We start from the raw sequence: 19,755 nt of genomic DNA on the forward strand, positions 1-19,755 counted from the left end.
AAGTTTTACATTATGACCCCTGGGTCGAGGCCTCCGCTGGTGGAATATATTAATTGGAATTATATTAGACCCCGAGGATCTCTACAGTCCTGTAGCTAAGTACTTCGTTACTAGCTTGAAAATATGGATGTATATTTAATTTCTGTTATAACATTTAGAAATTCATTTCAAAATTAAGGATTATCTCCCTCATGCATAGCTCTCATCCTTAGACGAATTTCACTCCACTTTTGGGCACCTATCATAGCTCTAAAACTTCATTGTTATTTGGGATTTCAAACATTTCGGTTGAGCATCACTGAAGAAACATAATTTGTCGAAAGATCTGGTGCATCAAAATTGATACCGTATAAGTTTTACATAAGGAAAACTCAAAATTTCTCAAAATTAAGCTGTAGAAATATTGTGTCCATATAGATGTATGAAGGAGGTACATAAATACAGATATCTTCATGACATTTGGCTGAAAATTACTTGATCAACGGTCCTGAAAATGATTCGATAATAGAAAATAAAATAACGATGAACCAATTACTCATCCAGAATAAAAAAAGAACACTTAAAGATTGATTTGTGCTATTTTAAGCGATCTAGTAAATTTTGTCCACAATTCTACAAACACTGATAGGGAAGTCAATTTGAAAACGGAAGTTGGAAGTTGTAACAAAGTACCACAAAAATAAAGCGCGCGTGATGATCGCCTTCGATAAGTAGAATACTTAAAAAGTCGAGAGTTTATGACTAATGCTGAATCTAGTCTCTGTCAATTTCAAATCAGAGTATGTATATCATCCATTACAGGATATTTACAGAACACAGTGTGCGTGAAAATGAAGCTGTGTCTGTCTGTATTGTTCTTGATTTACTTCCGGTCAGCAGACACTTACACAGGTAAGACAGAGGTATGAAATTGCACGTCCCATTAAGTCGCGTTTTATAATCGCTTCTGAAATGTATCCACTGTCCGCGAATGGTTACAAAATGATTGATCACATCCAGTGTTTTAATAAATGTTCAATTGTCTGCGGAGGGTTACACATTGGTTGATAAGATACAGTGTGTTAATTATGTATTAGTTATCAGCGGAGGGATACAAAATGATTGACCGCATCCAATGTGTCAAACTGAAGTACCGCGACCGCTGATTTCCTGCGAATGTAAATGATCTTGATAACCCTCATGTGTTTCAATCACCTAAAGAGAAAAATTAACTGCATAGAGTATAAAGCACCTAGATGTGCCCCCTGTTACCTATATTTCTTTATTACCTAGATCTGCCTTCTGTTACCTATATTTCTGTAGCACCTAGATATGACTTCTGTTACCTATATTTTTGTAACACCTAGATCTGCCTTCTGTTAAATATATATCTGTAACACCTACGTCTGCCTTCTGTTACCTATATTTCTAAAATACCTAGATATGCCTTCTGTTACCTATATTTCTTTATTACCTAGGTCTGCCTTCTGTTACCTATATTTCTGTAGCACCTAGATATGACTTCTGTTACCTATATTTCTGCAACACCTAGATATGACTTTCGTTAGCCTCATCCAAAGGCGATTTTCCGACGAAAAAATGCATCAATTTGTTGCCATTTGCGCGCCGATTCATGTCCGAGTCTTCTTACGATTACGAAAAAGGACGAGCGCGTGATCCGATTGTTGTGCCTGGGTGGGTTTGGTGCATTGCATGATAAATCCAGGCATCATCATTTCTATACAATAAAACTTCTATACATAATTTTGTTTTCTTTCTGTCATTAATGTGTACGTAAAATTTATTTTTAAAGACAATTTTAAAATTTTACTTGTCATTCAGGGCTACTCGAGAATATAGAATTGTACCTCTGTACACCTCACAACATATTATGTAACAATGTAAACAACGTCACAATGTACGGTTAAATTACAGTCGTATCGCGGGGAAATGTCTGATAACTCTCGGCATACTAGTGAGCGGGCACTACCACACGATGTAATCTAATTAAACTCCTAGAGTTTACCATGAACGTTGAAGATGACGAACAGTGATCAATCTCATAACTCCTATAAGCAATACAAAATAGAGAGTCGGGCAAACAAGGACCCCTGGACACACCAGAGGTGGTATCTGGTTTCTAGGAGTAAGCATCCTCTGTCAACCGATCACACCTGCCGTGAGCCCTATATCTTGATCAGGAAAACGAAGCTATCCGCAGTCAAAATCAGTGTGCCAAGAACGGTCTTACAATCGGTATGCACTAATAATTGTTTGGCCGTTCTTTAGATACTAATTTTGATTACAAATTACTCCGTTTACCCGATCAAGATAGATAGTTCGCGGTGGGTGTGACCGGTCAGCAGGGGACGCCCACTTATCGTAGGCACCTGGTCCCACCCCTGCTATGTTTTGAGCAGGGATGAATCTTTATCGTGCCACACCTGCTGTGACAAGGGACCTCGATTTCTGTGGTCTCATCCGACGTACCACCCTATCAAATCGTCAGTAACGACAAGCACGGGTATTGAAGGTCTATTCTGACCGGAATTCCCGGGGGAGGGGTACTGTGGGCCTATTCTGACCGGAGTCCCCGGGGGAGGGGTACTGTGGGCCTATTCTGACCAGGATCTCCACTGGATTTCGTTGGTGCATACAAGTATGTCTGTTTATGCTGGATTTTTAGATTAGATATCTATTTTTTATAGATTTCTGGATTAGATATCTATTGTTATAGATTTTCGGATTATATGTCTATTTTCATAGATATTTGGATAAGATGTCTATTTTTATAGATATTTGGATTAGATGTCTATTTGTTTATAGATTTTTGGATTAGATGTCTATTTTTATAGATTTTTGAATTAGATGTCTATTTTTATACATTTTTGGATAAGATGTATAGGTTTTATGGATTTTTGGATTAAATTTTTTCCGGACTTTGTGGTTGTGTTCTTTTGACTCTTAACCATCAAGTCTTCATTCTATAATCAGTATACCCTTCGCTTAAATTCTACTTCAATTTTTATAGTCAAAGTCCTGTCGAACGCCTCCAAGATCTCGGAAGGAAAAGACATGCTGCTGAGTTGTATCGTGGAGGGCCTAACAGAGGAACTATTCCTAGACAGATCAAAGGCGTATTCAGAGTGGATATTCCGGGGAGATAACAGAGTGGTGATACTAAGTCAGTTCCCACAGAAGAACTCCTTCATACCTAAATACGCGACGAATCTTACAAGAGACGCACTTTCTGGTTCTCTTCACTTCACAATAGTAATCAATGGTAAATACGTCACTTCCTGTAACATGTATGTGGTATCCTTCACTTCACAATAGTAATCAATGGTAAATATATCACTTCCTGTAACATGTATGTGGTATCCTTCACTTCACAATAGCAATCAATTATAAATACGTCACTTCCTGTAACAGGCATGTGTTATCCTATAATCAGAGGGATAAGTAACAATGATGTCAGTAGTGTCATTAGGGGTTTCAACAATATCGATTGAAGTCAGCAGTTCGCACATTCTACGGTCGTTATAACGATCTATCTCTAGACCGGTAGACAGGGGATGCTCCATTTTACTTCTAGACCGATCATTGCGTTGTCATTTTCTAGTCTCGATTTTGTCTTTTTTCCAATGATATTCAAATCTGAGGGGTCAGATCATTTAATGATTGTAAAATAAAAGAAACTACCGTGTCTACCACTTAAAGGATTGATGAGGTTGATTACTATCTGAAGTTCTTAACTCTCCTCTTGTTCTAAATTTTAGAAGTCACCGACAGAAACAAAGGAGTTTACACCTGCGTGGTTTCCAAGGATACAACGGTGATTAGGAAGCAGCTGGAAATTTCAGGTGAGTTATCACTTCACAAGGCAATGACGAAATCATCAAGTCGAAGCTTATCTGATACACATTATGCTATCACAATTAGTCCGAATCAGCCTCAATCGAGGTTTTGTTATATGTTTCCCTCCATTTAAATCTATTGCTATTCGTCCGTCTATAATTATAGCAGACGACTACCCTACTTTCGGTGTATCATCGAAAAATGTTGAATTCCAATGTATTAGAAAAAGAGTAAATGACAAATAAGTTGGAATGTAAATTTTGCTTTTGCGTCAGTATTTTTGTTTATTGTCTAATGGAATTCTGATTTGATTTAATTGCATGCTACGTATTCTGTATATTAAGTTATCATTAGCGCATTTCGACTTCAACATTTTCAATATAGCTTTACATGCTCGGATTCTATAGTTTTACCATGTCTAGTTGTACAGGTTTCAATGTCGAATTTCACAGATTTCTATGTTGAATTAGAAAACTAGTGATAATGAAAAGTTTATTATTTTTATAGATAATGAATTATTCATAATAAAAACTGTTGTCCAGTGCAATGCCCACTGTGCTGGTATTTCTTCTACTGCATGTCTATTATACATGATTTTCCCAATATCCACAATCAATTCATGCATATTTATGAATTAACAAACGTTTTACACTGTTGACATTTATTTCTCGAAATTTTATTTTTTAAAATTTTTTTTTTATTACTGTAGAGTCATTTAAATTCGTGAGGTCTCAATTTTCGTGGATTGCTGAATTTCTATTTAGATTTATATATTTGTAAGAAAGATAACTCAAACAAAAAAATAGTTGTATTTTTTCGTTTAGGATGTAAATTCGTGGGTGAGGGGTGCCCACGAATTCCACGAAAATTGAGTCACCACGAATTCTAATGATTCCACAGTATTCTGTATAACGGAAACGTGTGATTTTATGATATTAACATATACTTCTGTTTTTTGTATGCCTGACATCTTTAAAAAGGTGACAACATACACATTTTCTTTGGTTATTGATTAAATTTCACTACATTGAGTTGAAATTAATACATTTTTCCCATTTTCAACGATTGATATTAATAAGTCCCGCGAGGATGGAACTACCTTAAGTGACTAGTTTATCAATAAAAATGCAACAGAATCGTGTTTTAAATGTTTCATATGAACTGTAATGGACAATCATACCGATTTTAGGCCGTTCTTGACACACTGATTTTTACTACGGATAACTCTGTTTACCTGATCAAGATGTGGGTCTCACGGCGGGTTGACAGGGGATGCTTACTCTTCCTAGACACCTGATCCCACCTCTGGTATCCATGTTTGCCCAACTTTTTATTTTGTATTGATTATAGTATTAGTAATATTGATCACTGTTCGTTTTCTTCATCTGTCATATGAACTGTATTTGAATGATGCTTAGGTGAAGACGAGGCAGATAAGATGTCGACTTCCCTGGTGTTTGTTGACGACAAAGTATCGAGGGAGGCGGCGGACAGGAAGTGCGAGTTGTACGGGTTTCACACACCAAACAACAGGACAAACATTACAGAACTCAGCTTAATCATGCATCCTAATGAAACGTCATGGACATTTCGTGATGACGACAGACATGACGTCACACTGAATCGTCACTGGCTTTCCATCAGAGGTATCAAATACTTATTCTAGTCAAACACGAAAGGTGAGGCAGGATTTGGGCTACATGTATACTTGGCCACCATTCTAAATATAATTTCGAACTAGATTTAAAACCGTAAAACTTTGTAAAATTATCTCTCAATATGAAGCCTTAGTGAAAATTAGAATCAAGCAGGGACAGATTCAGAAAATGTTGGAAACAGACCCCGAAACTGGAAAAACAAATGTTTAACCAATAATGTGGCAACCAGAAGAGGGTCGTGGTTGCTATATAAAGACTGCAGTTAGGTCTGAAAATGTGTGCAATAGATTGTTTTAAGCAATTTCTCACTCTGTTTGGCAAAATGAGGAATTTTGAGATTTTCCGTAAGCTTGCGAATTTTCTGTTAATAAGTAGCGTTTTATCTAAGATACATGTAATTTGCATGTTTCCTTTAAGTAACTTCCAGCATTTTTCACATATATCACCAGCCGTTGATTAAGTACTAAACATTTAGACATATACTTCACGCTCAAGAAGGTAACAGTGAGGATTTGAAATGTGTCATGACCTGCCACGACACGTGACCTCCATGTTCAAGGTCACATCGAAGCGACTGATAATCCTCACTTCTGAATGCTGAGTGTTCAATCACTACCTCTGCTAAACTATCTAAACATTCCTGAAAGTTGGGTAGAAATGATCTTAGTTGCTAATTAATAAACAATTTTTTTTTTATGATTACGTCTGGACAAGAAGGCCATAAATATAGTCCTTTTCTCAACAGATCGTTTTGAGGCTACAGGAAAATAAAAGTCATGATTTTAATGAATAACTTGATAGCCATGTTTAAGTGACTAGGTCATCAATGAAAATGCCTTAAAATCGTGTTTTGAATGTTTGAGATGAACTGTGTTTGTAGGTTGTTTTCATATGAATGTGACATTTGAAGCGCAGCACTATACGGATTGTGACGTCATCTATGACGCCGAATATTCCTTAATGAATGCCTTTCTTGCAATACATGTAAGTAAAACAATTCTGATAATACAAAATGCGCATTTAATGAATATAGATGAGTACAACCTATGTAAACCATCTCAAGGACTTAAAGGCTTGGACACGATTTGAGCTGAAAATTTTCAATTTTTATTTTTCCTTTTTAATGTTTACAAATGCTAGACTAAAATATTTCCAATGGTCAATCAAAACTTGAATATTGTTGAGTTACAAGTGAGATACAACTCTCATAAATCTTTGTTACGTAAACAAGTTCTTGGCACGTGCCTTGTTTACATAACAAGGAATAGTGAGCTCTGTATATCCCACGCACCTCGACAAATTACGCATACATTTTTGTTGGCCATTAGAAATAACCCAGTTAAGTATTCTAAACATCAGAAATGAAAACAAAATAAAATTTGAAATTTTTCAGATCAAATCGAGCCCATGTTCCTTTACCCTTTAAAGCTTAAAAAATGACTGAACATTGATTCATTTAATATGTGTATACGGCGCATATGACATGAAGGTTCTTCACAGTGTGTTTACGGCGCTTATGACTGTAAACATGAAGGTTCTGTACAGTTCCAACTCCTTCTGTGATCAGGAATTTCCGTTTTAAGGGCCTTTCCTAAAGACCCATAACTTTCACTTTTAATACCGGCCCTTGAAAAGCCTCTTCCATTGATACGCGATAACAAGATATCCCGAAAAGTTCTAATTAATGAGATGATAAAGATGTAATCTTGCAATCTCATCAGCTCTCCAATATCACAACTTACCGATGAATACTTAAGCTTACTGATGAAAAGTGAAGATAACGAACAGTGATCAATCTCATAACTCCTATAAACAATACAAAAATAGATATTTGGGCAAACATTCGACCCCTGGACAAACCAGAGGTGGGATCAGTTACGTAGTCAAAACAAGAATCCCCTGATCTATCAATAATTAATGATGTATTCTACCATACCTGAGTAGGTTTATTTGATTATCTACCTACTTTCAATATCTACTTTCATTTGATCCTTTGTCACTTGAAGTTTTTGGTAAAGAGCATGAAATAACATCTTTTGTCATTGTTGAAAAGTATTTACCAAATTGATCATACGTAGAACATGGTCTTCCATATTGAATGTGATGTAATCTACTTTTTCACAGAACAACTCTTGCTACGTTTTATGGAAATGGATTGAAGACTTGATGAAATATCAACTTTCGGAATCGTTATGTGGATGGAGATGTCCGGATATTATTGAGACCGGATGTGGTGGTGAAGATGCAGTGTCGCTGTACAAAGTGGTAGAAGGTAACCACAATGGGAGGGCTATTGTCGATCGGTCGACAGGGGATGCTTTCTCCTCCTAGGCACCTGATCCCACCTCTGGTATATCCAGCAGTCCGTGTTTGCGCAACTATCTATTTTGTATTGTTTACAGGAATTGTGATATTGATCACTGTTATCTTCACCGTTCATCCAAAAATCCCGATAAGATATCACAAGTTAAATGAATTGTCTGATTCACAAATTGATTCTTATATTGACAAAAAATTCCAAAATAACTTGAAGTATAGTTTATTGTTTTTGGTTTTCAATGATATCTTTTCAGTTGATTTCATAGACTTGTCAAAAGTTCGGCAATCATACGAAGAAGACTGCAATGCTTTGTATTTGACCGATGTTGAACTCCCAAAACAAAGAATTCCTTGTCATATAAACCCCACATGCAGTGCAGTGTGCGTACAAGGTAAGTGAGGCATATAAGTTATACAATAATGATCTTTTATCATATGTCTACTCCTTTATCCAGTGGATATCACTCATTACATAAATTGTAATTATTACACTATATTTTTCTACGCTGTGCGTAACGTCAGAAATGTAAGTAAAGTTTACATAGTTTTTTGCAAACGTGCCAGGGAGCAAAACTCCCAACAATACTGTTATAAAGATCAGCTAAAGAAAGACAGCTGCATTATTAGGATTAACAAATCAACTGCTTTACAACAATGCAGATCCCCAAGTCGGTTTCAAAACCATTAAACAGCAGTGGGGCCACAAACACATCTATAACTTTGACAGGAAGAGTCACATTTTGCGAATGGTAACATTTCGGATAGAAAAATAATTGTAAACATCCAACATGTGTCAAATTTGTCATCAAAGAAAAAACCGCGTGTGATCGAGGCGACTCGGATGTTTGACTTGCTAGAAAGAAGTAATGAAGGTAGTGATTGCTTGGTTCATTAAAAGTTGATTTTTACATATTTTGTAGTTGACAGTATCTGTAAACCATGTGATGCCTTGTAATCGCTACCTTAAATAGTACAATTAAATAACAAAATTTTGATATTGTCATTTGTTTTACTCTAATTCGTTTAACTTAATCTTTTGAAACTTGATTTGTTTGTGTATTGTACTAGACACGTTTTCTGCATCCGTAATATTGACATAGAATGTTTCACGAACAGTGATTTAATGTAAATTGAAAATAAATGGGGTAGGGGAAATAACACGTGATAAAAATAATCTCTCATGGTTTGTTGTTTGATATGATTTATATTCAACAAGTTGTGTGTTTTTCTATGGAGATTATATATATATATTGGTGAATATATGATACAAAATTGCGAAATCATAAATGAAGTCTTTTAACCTTTGAACTATTGCGGCTGCTTTTTGTACTGCCCAGCGCACTATAGCGGAAATTGCTTGATTTAACTTAGTATTTCAATAGATGAAAGGAGAGTTTTCGCCAACTACACTCTTGTAGTATGGATGGATGCGTACCATTTATGCGCTGAAATGAACGCCAGTCTTCCTGACGAGAGACAGAACATTTCTTACACCATTGATGAGTTCCCTTGTCTGGGAGTATTCAAAAGCAGCAAACTATCTTTCAAGGGCAAGTATCTTTCCCGGGTGTATTTTGGAACGAATTCACACTCTTTTAGAACTCATTTCTGAAAAAAATGTACCAAAATTCAATACTATTATGATGTTAAGAAAAGTGAATATAATACTTTAATGCATCTGTTTCGTAATGAGCATCTTTATTCTATGATGTCTATGACGTAATATATTCAATTATCACGTCATAGTCGCTGTTAAGAGCTTCGAAGTTTAACTTACTGGTCCTCATCAGATTTGTCGATCCCTTTAGTGACTAAAGATAGCATGCAATGTATTACTTAAATTTTACTATTACACTGGTTTTGATTATGGATAACTCCGTTTACCTGATCAAGATATAGGGCTCACGGCGGGTGTGACCGGTCGACAGGGGATGCTTACTCCTCCTAGGCACCTGATTCCACCTCTAGTTTGTCCAGGGGTCAGTGTTTGACCAACTCTTTATTTTGTATTGGTTATAGGAATGATGAGATTCATCACTGTTCGTTATATTCGCCTTTCATTTAAAGGAATAAAAATGTAGAGTTGATTTTATTCAGTAATTAGACAGTGAGAAATCACCCATAATCAGAGTCACCCCCCTCAATTAGTTTTTCTATTTGTGTATTTTAATTTTTACGATTGTTTTTCTATTCGTCTATTTTAATTTTTACGTTTGTTTTTTGTTTTTGTTTTTTCTTTTGCTATTCTAATTTTCGTCTATTTCGCGGAGAATATGCAACAGCTTGCAGAAGATGCTGTGGTATAGTCTCCTAAAATACGTCGTGTTTTACAATTGATGCATTTGTCGAGATGTAAAAATAGATAGAATAACCACCGTCTTTCAGTACTATCAGTACTTTGATTATATTCATTTATACGTAGAAAGAAGACTGCAGTATGTCGTCCAAACAAATAATGGTAGCATCCTCCTTAAGTCTACAAATACCAGTGTGGGAAAACTTCCTTACATATGCGAGCTGTCAACAGAACAAGCTGGTATTCTTGAAAAAAACTTCTTTTGAACTCTGAATATGCTTATTGGTGAAAATTGTTGTATTTGTGAACTTTTTTCTTGAAATTGTAGGTGGTTCCGACAAGACCCTGGTGGCTTCAGACGGATCCAAACCACTACGTAAGTAATTACTCTTGTATGGAAAGTGAAGATAATGAACAGTGATCATTCTCACAACTCCTATAATGTAAAATTTATACGGTATCAATCAAAGCAATAAGCAATAAAAAGAGATAGTTGGGCAAACATGGACCCTTGGGCACCAGAGGTGGGATCAGGTGCCTAGAAGGAGTAAGCATTCCCTGTCGACCGGTATGTGTTTGTGGCTTGACGAGAGAAAGCATCTTCTGAAAGATACAAGCTCACTCCTGATCTAAGTCGTTATTTTTCACTATTGTTCCTTTTATAAAAGAGAGACTTAGATTAAAAGTGAGCACGATTGAAGTGTTGTGGCTCAAACCCAGGATTTAATTAAGATTGGGGCTGGCGTTCCACAGCGTCAACATTGATAAATTTGTCACTACTACACAACAACAACCAATATAATAAAATAACATGATAATAAGAGAGCGCTCGGTGAAGGGACAGAAAGCACACTGAGCGAATGAAAAATGATAAAGTTGAAAGTTTCCGGGACTGTATGCTCTTTAGCTATACTCATGACACGCCATGAACTCCATATTCCGATCAGGTAAACGTAATAGTATAATTCTAGTTATATTACTAACACATTATGAGTATAGCTTAAGAGCATACAGTCCCGGAAACGTTCTACTTTACCACTTTTTCATTCGCTCACCTTGCGCTTTCTGTGCCTCTACCGAGCGCTCTCCTTGTGTTCACTGAGCGCTCTCCATGCGTTCACCGTGCAATCATTGTACTCTCTCCATGCGTTCACTGTGCGCTCTCCATTTATAGTTTTGGGTTCAGAAATCGTTCACTGCGTTCACCGTGCGCTCTCCGTTTAAAGTCTAGTTCGTCAATACAACCTATAATTGGGTCATATGCTGTCTGACGTGTTCCATACCGATTGTTAGGACGTTCTTGGTACACTGAGTTTGACTGCGGATAACTCTATTTCCTGATCAGGATTGAGGGCTCAAGGCGGGTGTAACCGGTCGACAGGGGATGCTTACTCCTCCTAGACACCTGATCCCACCTCTGGTGTGTCCAGGGGTCCGTGTTTGCCCAACTATCTATTTTGTATTGCTTACAGGAGTTATGAGATTGTTGGTTATCTTCACCTTCCATTGGGTATAGAACATAGCATGATGACATTGTTACTCTTGTAAGATTCAAACTTTGCCGTTTCTTGTATATTATAACTTGCATCATTATACCGATGTTTTCTGTTATATTCTAACAATGTTGTTTCCTGTATAATTATAGTTTGTAACATTTTACCGATGTTTTATGTGATATTCTAACAATGTTGTTTCCTGTGTAATTATAACTTGTATCATTATACCTGTGTCGTCTGTGATATTCTAACAATGCTGTTTCCTTTATAATTACAGAGCAATTTAAAGCAATATAAGCTGTCGGCGGCGGCAATTTTTTTAAATCATGAAAGTGTCGCTAAAACGTTTTTTCAATGCGAAATATAAAATTCTAAACTCAATTTCAACTCAACGAAGGTCTAAAACGCACTGAAAACGAGAAAATTAGCAGTGCCGGAATTTTTGTCTTGCAAGACAGTCTTTCCCTGACGTAATCGGAGATATGCAAGTGACCTCTGGGTCAAACCCTCGGATGCTGATATACGCATAATATATCGGATATTATGTCTAAGATGTCGGGGAAATGTGGATCGAAAGTAAAACTAACAGACTCAGCAAGAAAAAGAAATGAAAGAGAAGCTAATGCTAGATTAAACAGAAACAAAATATATATTGGGGACCAGTACGATCGTTGGACGGAGCTACGGACAAAACTGTCTTTGAAAACAAACATCGAAGTTGCAAAGATTCTGCTTGACAATTAAGTGTGTAGTATATTATATCAATTATTTTGCACGATATTTATAAGAAAGATTGGGGAAAACTATAAATACATGATTGGTCTTCTAAGCTTTATTTTATATCTAGCCGATGTTATTTGTTACTGAAGTACTACACAACAAACAAGCATCTCCGTAAGCTAGTTGGTAGCGTAAATATTGTGAGGCACGGAAGGGGTAAACTGTGATCTGTAAACGTTTATATTTTGTTGTTCTAGCTTTGAAGCTAAGGATGAACAAGACAAATCGACAAATGTGACTGCGGAAAAAGTCTTCATACCCTATGTTACTTCAACGCCCGGTCCATCAGCATTGAAGAAAATCTGTTTAGTACAGTCTGATTTATCAGACATTCTCTAGATGAAGTTGGAAAAGAATAAGTATCTAGGCCTGTTACACATTTTGTAAAATTTTTGAAATGAATCATGTCATAGTTTTAAATATATTAACAGAAACAAGTTCAAAAAGATATTTAAAATTATTCATTTTATTGTATATGATATGATTTATTAACCAATGTTGGACCCACAAGGGGCAAATATACAAAGAACAGTTATGATTGAAGACATATACAAGAGACAGACGTGTATGCAAAACATACATGTAGTTAACAAAGTTGTGATTACAATACAATTTAGATTGATTGCAGTATTGGAGTTATTGGTAATAATGATGCATGGGGACTGAAAAATATGACTAGATGTTGTGCATTTACATCTGACACATGTACCATTGCTATAACATAAACATATTGGCAATGTTGAGACAATATTAACAAGAATTAACCTAATTGTGACTAGATATAGTGCAATATATGCACCACAGTAAATATATACATATGCGTATACTCTCATAATAGTAATTAATGATTACAGAACTGCAAAGGACACCAGGGGACGGTGCTTAAGAATCTCTAAGTGTTAAATGGGATTCTCCCTTGTGTCCAGTTCAGGACTGTAATTGTCAGTATAATGTACAAAGTATGAAGATTAAAACTCGACTAGATGTAGTGCATTACATGTATTATTGCTATAGCAGATGCACGCACATTTAAAATACAGTAATTGTAAATCTATCAGAAATATATCTATTATAAGAATATTTGCTTAAAAAAGAAAGAATATAAAAATATAATATTTACGGTGTTGAGAGTGCTATGTCGGGCATTGAAGAACTTGCAGAACCAAGGATGAAGAGCTCCACGCCATTTTCTGACAATTTTATGGATCCTTTTAGGTTAGTTAATTGACAACATTGCTCTTTTCACACGTATTAAATTGTATTTTTTCAAGACATGTATTATTTTGTAATTGATGATTTTGATATGCATTTTTATTAGATTGACAATGAGTGCTTCAGAACTGACTTGTGGACAAAATGACTCCTCAGATGATGAAGAATATGAGCCAAGTTTTCATCTGTCTTTAAAGTACTTTTTGTTATAATAATTATTAGCTAAATAATATATAAGCTTTAATTAAAAGAGATTTATGTTGTTGTTTTTTAAATTGTAAAAGTTTAGATAGCATGAAGCAAACTACTGGTTATAGGATTAAATATTATTAAAAAAAATTAAAAATATATAACTTATTGGTTCACTTAACTGTAATGACATTTTTAATTCTGATGTACATCTATTTTATTTTTTCACCTAAAGACTTGACCATGGTGTAACCCTAGACGAGTCAAATTCAGAAGAGATTGAGGATGAAGAAGAAAGTGTTGAACATTTTGAGTGCAGTGGTGTACCAGTAATCTGCAACAATGCTGAAATTGAACAACTAGTTCAAGATCGACCAACGATGGTTTATATTAATGCACTGGTTGCCTTGGCAGAAACAAAAGTGGCAAAGATTTGCAGTGTGAAGGGATGTGAAGCTATGGTGCACATTTTACCTGAGCTCAAGTGAGCTTTTCTGATCACCCATTGTCTGTCGTATGTCTGTCTGTGTAAACTTTTCATACTTTTGACTTCTTCTCCAGAACCAATGGGCCAGTTTCAACCAAACTTGGTACAAATCATCCTTGGGTGAAGGGGATTCAAGTTTGTTCAAATGAAGGACCATGCCCCCTTTAAAGGGGAGATAATCACAAAAATGCAATAATTGGGTGGGTGAGGTCATTTAAAAATCTTCTCAAGACCCACTTGGCCAGAAAAGCTAAAATTTACATGAAAGCTTCTTGACATTGTTTAGATTCAAGTTTGTTAAAATCATGGCGTCCAGGGGTAGGGTGGGGCTACAATAGGGGATCAAACTTTTACATACAAATATATAGTGAAAATCTTTAAAAATATTCTTTTCAGGAACCAATGGGCCAGAAAAGTATATATTTACATGAAAGCTTCCTGACATAGTGCAGATTCAAGTTTGTAAAAATCATGGTCCCCAGGGGTAAATTGGGGCACAATAAGGATCGAAGTTTTACATGTAAATGTGTAGGGAAAATCTTTAAATATGGGCCAAGGTGACTCAAGTGAGCGATGTGGCCCATGGACTTCTCGTTTGAAATACCCTGGTACTTATTTATTTTACATTCCAGGTCTGCGCAAACAATCATGAGGCACACAAATGGTGTTCACAAACTCTTCTAAACAGACGTGTTCACAGTGGGCATGTGTTGCTCTCCGCAGCTTTACTAGCTTCAGGAAATAATTTTCAAAAGATTTCCCTGTTTTCTAAGTTCTTGAAACTTCCAATTCTGTCTGTCTCATCATTCATAAAAATACAGAGAACTTGTCACCCCAACGATTGAAGAAATTTGGAAAAGGCATCAGAATGAAATTTTGGAAGAATTCAGAGGCCAGGATGTTGTTGTTCTTGGTGAGTAAATAGTATGCTATCAACCAAATGTTTGTATGGCTTGTTTTGTCATAGTATGAGATAATGTTTAAATTTTCAGAATTATTTTTTGATGATACTGCTATCAATTAAGTTATTTGTGTGTATAATCCTTCTTCAATTTTGCACCACAGGGGGCATAGTTGTTTTACAAACATCTCTTGTTGCTTAAGTGATGGTCGTATGGACAGCCCATGTCATTCAGCACAGTATTGTACATACACGTTTTTGGAAAATGAGACCCACAAGATACTGTGCCTAATGACCATGGACAAAAGGATGACAGGAAGAAAAAGCGCAATCCTTGAAAAGGCATGTTTTATAAAAGGCCTTCAGTTTCTCTTTGAAAAAGGAATAAACGTGGTGGAAGTGGTGACTGATGCACATGTGTAGATTGAAGCATTAATTAGTATGTTTCTATGTATTTCTTTTTCTCTCTCAGCTTATTGGGTTTCTAACTGAATTGCCAAAACGCATTGTAAAAATATACCCAGTTATGTGAATTTTTTTTTTTTATTTCCTTAAGGAGTACATATTTAAATTAAACTTCCTTTAACTATTCTGGACATGTTTTTATTCCAGAAAAAGAGTACCCACAAATAAAGCATTCCTTTGACATATGGCACGGGTAAAAAAAAACCTTGGGAAAAATAATAAAGGTGAGATAATTTAAGACTTTGATTGATTGAACATTTTCAAAATTTGGGGAAATGTTAAAACAAGTGAACTGAATTTGAATATTATTTTACAGGCTGGGCAAGAAAAATCCAAAAAGCCAATATTACAGTGGACAAGAGAGATAGTGAACCATTATTGGTTTTGTGCCTCTGTAGGAAATACATAAGAAGAGTTTATTGTAAGTTTGAACTGTAAACAAAAAATCACATGATTCCATTAGTGTTAAAAGAGAGTGGGGAAAACATTTTAGACTGTTCTACTTTTCAGGGCATTTGCTTTGGAGTCATGCATCATGTTGTGAATGAGTATGAATGGATTTTGCAGTACAGAGCAGGAGCTAGAAGTTCATGCCAGCATGGCCCATTAACAGAGGAAAGGGACAAAGATTGGCTTGAGGCAGGATCCCCAGCACATGTTGCCTTGCGTGCTATTGTCAGGGACAAAAGACTATTGAAAAATATTCCTTACTACCTTAATTGCCGGTATACACAATTCAAATTGAATTTTTGCTCACATTAGAACTTAATTGCCAGATTTATCCGATTATAATATTCATGCACATCTACTCAAAATGTTGCCATAGGAAAATTTAAAAACATACATGTGTATATGTAACGGCTTTCTAATTTGTTAGATTAAAACTTTCTAGGAAAACTTCACCATGCATGGAGTGTATTTAATGATTTTGTTTTCATTTTTTTTACAGGAGTACAGCTGCTCTAGAGAATTTTCAAAACCTCATTTTAAAGTACTCGTGAAAGCGCCATTCTTACACACCTCGAGTGTACAGAGCTAGGAACCTTGTCGCTGCACTGGACCACAATGCAAATGTTGACAGAGAGGTTGCCAAAAGAAAAAATGGATCATTAAGGTTTCTTTTTCTTCTCAAAAGCTTCTGATCATTTAGTTAAAGTTAAAGTCTACAATATACCAGTGAGCATTTTGCTGATATGTTTGATACATGATTGTTGTAATGCATTATCAAATACATTGAATCTTGTTCTTTAGGCACCAGCGGTACTATAGCAAAAAAAAGTGGGCGATGGTCTGCCTACCCAGTAAGACAAGAAAAGCACTATCCTTATGCAACCGACATCATGAAAATGTTTGTGCAGAATAGGATCTTTGACCCTATAGGCATGAATAGGCCAGTTGTCCTTGATGTGGAGGATCCACGACTCGTATCCGAGACCCTGGCTCCTGTCGCTCCACCACCAACAATATCTCTAGTGGCAGAGAAGAAATCACGATTTCTTTCTGAGAGCACCAGTCAGAATCAAGAACAGTGACATGTCTTTGACGTTTTATATCATTGTAATACATATGCAATATACCTGTAACATTTATAATATTGCGATCTTTTAACTGCTTCCATTTATGGTAGTGCATTACTTTGTATATTATACTTTGTTACTTTTAACAGCTTAGTACATGTGAAATAGTGTTTCAAGTATTACATTGTTATTCCTCCTTTTAAATTGATGAATGAAAAATGTCACATATGTATTTCAATGTTTTATTCAATGTTAAGATGAACTTCGAATTAGATAAATCAACAGTCATATAAGATATGAATGAAATCTTGCCATTATCAATCTAAGATTCCTTCAATGTATCTCACATATTGACCAGAAGGTTCAGGATACTGGTCTCTAATCCTCCATATACAACAACTTGGAATGACCTTCCGGTTTCCAGTTCCAAGACGATCATGTATTCACATGACATCTTGTCTGTAAACAGTGTGTCGATGAGCTCTGTTGTAATTGTCATCTCTAGGTTCTGCCACAGCATCATTTCTAAATCTGATGGCAACTTCCAGAACCAGTTCATCTAGGACTATGGTATAGAAATCCTAGAAATGATAACATTACATTGCAGATTAAGAAATTAATGATTATTTTCTATTCAGTATGGTATTAATTTGTTTGAAATTTTGATCAAATGAAAACTTACAGCTAATTTTGTATGGCAATTTTAGGGTATTTTTCCACAGCACAGTTTTTCCCTCTCGGTAGGCATCTCCTTACAGTTAGTGCATGAACACCAATCTGGGATTGTAGGGTGATTCCCCGGTGCTGGATCTCCATTGTTTTCTGCATACTTCAGGACATCCATAAGTAATGAGGGCTGTTTCTTGCAAACTAATCTTCGAGTTTCCTGAAGGGCAGCCAAGTCCATATTGGAAATGCATTCCTGAAAATAAACTTGCTTGTTTTAAAATAAAATTTCTGATAATTAAAGGCTGGCTAAAATATGAAACTTATATATTCTACTTGGCTTAGAAGTATGCATACTTCAAGCTGACACTGTCTGTCACGCCGAGCCTCCGCCGCCATTACCAGTCTGTTAAACCCTGCTGGCTGCCCTCGCTGTCGTCCTCTGCTGCGCCTTCCTCGTCCGCGACTTCTAGAGGCCTGAAATCATAAAAAAGCCTTTGTTTTTTCTTTTTTACATGCAAAGTGAAGACAACGAACAGTGATCAATCTCATAACTCCTACAAGCAATATAAAATAGATAGTTGGGCAAACACGGACCCCTGGACACACCAGAGGTGGGATCAGGTACCTAGGAGGAGTAAGCATCCCCTGTTGACCGGTCACACCCACCGTGAGCCCCATATCCTGATCAGGTAAACGGAGTTATCCGCAGTCAAATTAGTGTGCCAAGAACGGCTTAATAATCGGTATGAAACACGTCAGACAGCATTTGACCCAATGCGAGGTTGTATTGACGAACTAGATCGTTATAACGACCATAGAATTTGCGAAATGCTAACTTCAATCGAGACTGTTGAAATCCCTGTACCATCAACTTGTTTGTCAGTAGCTTACCTCGATTTAAAAACTGACTATACCCAGAACAAGCTCTTGCATATCGAATCAGTTGAGATATATAAACACCATATGCAGGTGATAATGGAATATTGCTACATAAATGTGGGAAGTTGACGATGGAGAAGCTGAAATCATCCCGTTTGTCATACAGTTGAATTGTCAGTTTGCCGTTAATGTCTACTTTCAATAAAATATCAAAGTATGAAGCAGAAGTGGACAACTCTGTGGTGTCCTTTATTTCGAGCTCACAGGGATATATCAAATCGACATATGAATGAAAGCTATCATTGTTAATAGACAAAACGTCATCGATATATCTAAAAGTCGAATTGAAGGTCACAGCGAGAGATTTTTTCTTTTCACGTAGAAGTTTTTGAATAAATTCTGCTTCATATGAATATAAAAACAGGTCAGCTAACAAAGGAGCACAATTCGTGTCCATGGGAATTCCAACAGACTGTTGGAAGACCTGATCACGAAAGACCACGAAGATATTGTCAATGAGGAACTCTAGCATATTTTTTATTTCAACTTCAGAGTACTTGTGCGTGGAATCAGAGTGGTGTTTAACAAAGTAAGTTTTTGAATGACTGATCACTAGATATGAATATTTCCGTTTTCCGTTTTGTTGAAGAAGCAACTGTCTTTGATGTCAAAAAGTCTAGTCTTTAATTTATCGTGAGGAATGGTCATGTATAGTGTTGAAAAGTCATGGGTTTTAATGCTATTGATTTGGGAAAAATTCTGCGATTTCAAGTTTACTAAAAGTTCTTTAGAATTTTTTAGAATCCACATTTGATTAACACCACTTCTGGCATATGTAGTCGCACAGTAAGTTTGAAGTTTCTCCTTCACAATTGTTAACATTTTCGTGAGGAGCAAAGATAGGGGCTTGGTAGAGCACTTACTAGATCCAGCAATGTATCTTTGTTTGTAAGGGTTTTTATGTAGTTTAGGAATCCAGTATAGGTACGGTAACTCATATTCATTCGACCCATTGACTGGAATATTAAATGTGTCTAAAACTGAAGCATG

The 19,755-nt window shown here is 36.1% G+C and overlaps 1 protein-coding gene and 2 pseudogenes across 2 annotated transcripts; 2 read left to right on the plus strand and 1 right to left on the minus strand.

The window, feature by feature from the left end:
- Positions 1-713: 713 nt before the first annotated feature.
- On the plus strand, positions 714-13,013 carry LOC130049809 (uncharacterized). 2 transcript variants are annotated; one of them, XM_056147899.1, is made up of 11 exons: positions 714-891; positions 3,011-3,262; positions 3,759-3,842; positions 5,256-5,483; positions 6,376-6,479; positions 7,620-7,767; positions 8,069-8,206; positions 9,197-9,364; positions 10,237-10,350; positions 10,439-10,486; positions 11,884-13,013. In XM_056147899.1, exons 1-11 carry the CDS (start codon positions 738-740, stop codon positions 11,901-11,903), a joined length of 1,458 nt encoding a protein of 485 aa, XP_056003874.1. In that variant the 5' UTR covers positions 714-737; the 3' UTR covers positions 11,904-13,013. The 2 variants fall into 2 exon arrangements, with proteins under 2 accessions (XP_056003874.1, XP_056003873.1); XM_056147898.1 differs by having other exon boundaries at positions 12,584-13,013.
- A 448-nt stretch (positions 13,014-13,461) lies between these two features.
- Positions 13,462-17,452, plus strand: LOC125660953 (uncharacterized; annotated as a pseudogene).
- A 22-nt stretch (positions 17,453-17,474) lies between these two features.
- On the minus strand, positions 17,475-18,090 carry LOC125660955 (P2X purinoceptor 7-like; annotated as a pseudogene).
- Positions 18,091-19,755: the final 1,665 nt, after the last annotated feature.

Source organism: Ostrea edulis, chromosome 8 (assembly GCF_947568905.1).
Source record: "Ostrea edulis chromosome 8, xbOstEdul1.1, whole genome shotgun sequence".
Taxonomy (NCBI): Eukaryota; Metazoa; Mollusca; class Bivalvia; order Ostreida; family Ostreidae; genus Ostrea; species Ostrea edulis.

Bases quoted from the DNA above. Each gene is read 5' to 3' on its own strand.
- LOC130049809 (XM_056147898.1), top strand. From the start codon at position 738: ATGACTAATGCTGAATCTAGTCTCTGTCAATTTCAAATCAGAGTATGT. The intron at 6,480-7,619 runs GTAAGTAAAACA...ACTTTTTCACAG, and splicing joins ATGCCTTTCTTGCAATACAT to AACAACTCTTGCTACGTTTT. The intron at 7,768-8,068 runs GTAACCACAATG...ATATCTTTTCAG, and splicing joins GCTGTACAAAGTGGTAGAAG to TTGATTTCATAGACTTGTCA.